At 32.9% G+C, this 2,693-nt stretch overlaps 1 protein-coding gene across 1 annotated transcript; it reads right to left on the reverse strand.

Moving 5' to 3' along the window:
- Positions 1 to 293: 293 nt before the first annotated feature.
- LOC127421925 (olfactory receptor 52E8-like) lies at positions 294 to 1,274 on the reverse strand. Its single transcript, XM_051665149.1, has one exon. The coding sequence runs from the start codon at positions 1,272 to 1,274 to the stop codon at positions 294 to 296; it is 981 nt and encodes a 326-aa protein (XP_051521109.1).
- Between the last annotated feature and the right edge of the window lie 1,419 nt (positions 1,275 to 2,693).

Raw genomic sequence — 2,693 nt, forward strand, 5'->3', positions numbered from 1 at the left:
AAATATTAGTGAAAGAATGAATGTTGCATTTATGTTGCATTAAGTGAAAGAAGATTGCATATGCCTATCACCCCAGTTGTCTTCTTACACTTGAAGTAAAGGCCGTTCAGCAAACAACTGGACAGAGAACCATGTCTCATCTGTAGTTAACAGCTAAAGTCTCTATTTTCCTTCTTACATTAAAAATACACAACATTAGGGAGAATTTGTTATCACATTCATACTACAAATAATTAATATTTCAAATGTAATTTAATTCATAATAATAAAAAAAAGACAAAAAAAAATTGCAGTCATTTTGGAATACTCTCTCTTAGTGGTGCAGATCTGTTTTTAAGGACTTTTCGAATTAAGTCTTTGATTTCAGCTGTGTTTAAAACATAAATAATAGGATTTAGCATTGGTGTAACAGCATATGCCAGAGATGTGCTGATGACTCTCGTATTGGGAGAGAGAGAAAGCATGAGTGCAGCTGTGTATGTGCTGATAATGGGAAGAAAAAACATTCCTACTAACAACAGGTGAGAAACACAGGTCTTCAGGGCCTTGAAACGCCCTTCCCAAGTTGTAATTCTGCTTACAGCTAAAAAAATACCAAGATATGACAGGACTATAATGATCAATGGTGCTAGAAGGCATAAAACTGTGTTGAGGATTCCCATGAAAATATTAATGCTATTGCCATTACATGCCAACCTATACACTGGTCCATGGTCACAAAAATAACTTTGTATCACATTGGATTTACAGAATGAAAGTCGGGTGATCAAAGACACTGTCAGTGCTATCAGAAAAGCATTAAATGCCCATATTGCTGAAAAAATTACAGACATACTGGTATTAGTAACAATGGCATGGTATCTTAGTGGCAAGCAAATTGCAATGAAGCGATCATATGCCAGGACAACAAGTATAAAACTTTTCATAGCATTAAAGAGGAACACAAAAAACATGTTTGCCAAACAAGAATTGTAGGAGATGTACTGTGACTCAAAAAGAAAAGTCTTCATCATGTTAGGAATCAGGGCATTAGTTTCACCAATGTCAGCCAAGGCCAAGTTAAATACACCAATGTACTTTGGACTGTGCAGACTCCGTTCAAGAGCTATAATGACAAGAACTACAGAGTTCCCAATTACAGCAATAATATAAGTGAAAAATAAGAAAAGATAGTAACAACTGCTGTATGGTATACCTGAAAGTCCAGTGATGAAAAAATATTCAGGATGCACAATGGAGATATTTTGAGAAAAAGTGGCATTTATGGCACTCATGGTAACTCTGCATTTGGTGTTCTGCCCAAGCTGAAAATAGAAATGACCAGAAAGACATAATCAAAACTTGTTTTTTTTTTTTTTTTTTTTAAATCCAGGGAATAAAAAAAGAAAATGATAATTTCACATTTGTTACAACTTTTGTAAAATCTTGGAAATATAACTTTACAACATGTACACTTGCAAACACAACATAATATTGGAATCACAGACCTGTATGCATGAACATAAAAATACTTGTTACTGTTCAACATCTGGTGAGCTGCTTTGAATTACTCAGCTGTAAAAACAAAGATTTTCCTTAAACCCTCATTCCGCAAGGATAACTGGATTCCTGTGTCAGTTGGAATCCAAATATAAATCTTCCGAAACATCTCGAGGGCATTCAGACAGTGCAATGATGAAACATTTGTTTGTTGTACTAAATCCTTATGGAACTACAGTAGTTTGGATAGATGCTAACACCATTTATTAAGTAGATTTCTGACTTCTTTGAGAAAAAAGTATTTATTGCTATGATGACTATAATCTCCACACTTCACATTTGTGTTCCCATTTGTGCATATCATATTACATTAATTTGGTGATAAATTTAATGTTAACTCTATTATGTAATTCTGGTAACAGTGCAACTAATGCAGGCATCATTTTATTTTCTCATTCACATTAGCAAAGCGCTACATTAATTTAGTAAAAAAAATCATTAATCTCAATTGGTAACAATTTCAATTATCAGTGACCAAAACTAAACACCTAAAATCAGCTTTAAATGATAAAACTTGTATATTTTAACTTTATCATTTATGTTTAAACTTTAAATTTGCTAAAGCTAGTTTTACATTTTGCCTTTTTTAAATCATCATTTCAGACATAAAATTGTCTGATAAATGGCACATCTGTGTCAAGAGCAGAATGCATAATATAGCACACATCGTGTAAGACAAAACAAATTGATCTTATTATACATTTCTGAAAAAAAATCTTTTCCATGCTTTTTATTTTTGTATATTAAACAGCAAGTATTGTGTTATACACACCTCTATGAGGCCTGATACATTTGAGCCATTTAAAAGTTATGTGAAAATAAGATTTTTGTTTCATTATGTAAATCAAAACATTGCACATGATGTACAGTCGAGATTCTAAAAATATGTTTGAAATCTATGTGGGAAATAAAATGGTGAGGTGAAAACAGAAACGTCCTGGTTACTTGCATAACCTCCGTTCCCTGATGGTAATGAGGGGGCGTACTTTCTACTTCAGGTATAACAATCGAGGTGTCAATTTTTATTTTGGGTTTTAAATATATTCGGAAAAGACAGCATGAGCGTCAGTTGTTACATTTTATTTTGGGCACGTCCAAACTGGCAATATACATGAGCAGAAAAGATCAAATTGAACAGAGATAGGAGTATAATG

The sequence above is a fragment of the Myxocyprinus asiaticus genome, chromosome 31, assembly GCF_019703515.2.
Source record: "Myxocyprinus asiaticus isolate MX2 ecotype Aquarium Trade chromosome 31, UBuf_Myxa_2, whole genome shotgun sequence".
In the NCBI taxonomy this organism is placed as follows: Eukaryota; Metazoa; Chordata; class Actinopteri; order Cypriniformes; family Catostomidae; genus Myxocyprinus; species Myxocyprinus asiaticus.

What these genes read in the sequence shown, in the direction of transcription:
- LOC127421925 (XM_051665149.1), bottom strand. Translation starts at nt 1,274, where the DNA reads ATGAGTGCCATAAATGCCACTTTTTCTCAAAATATCTCCATTGTGCAT.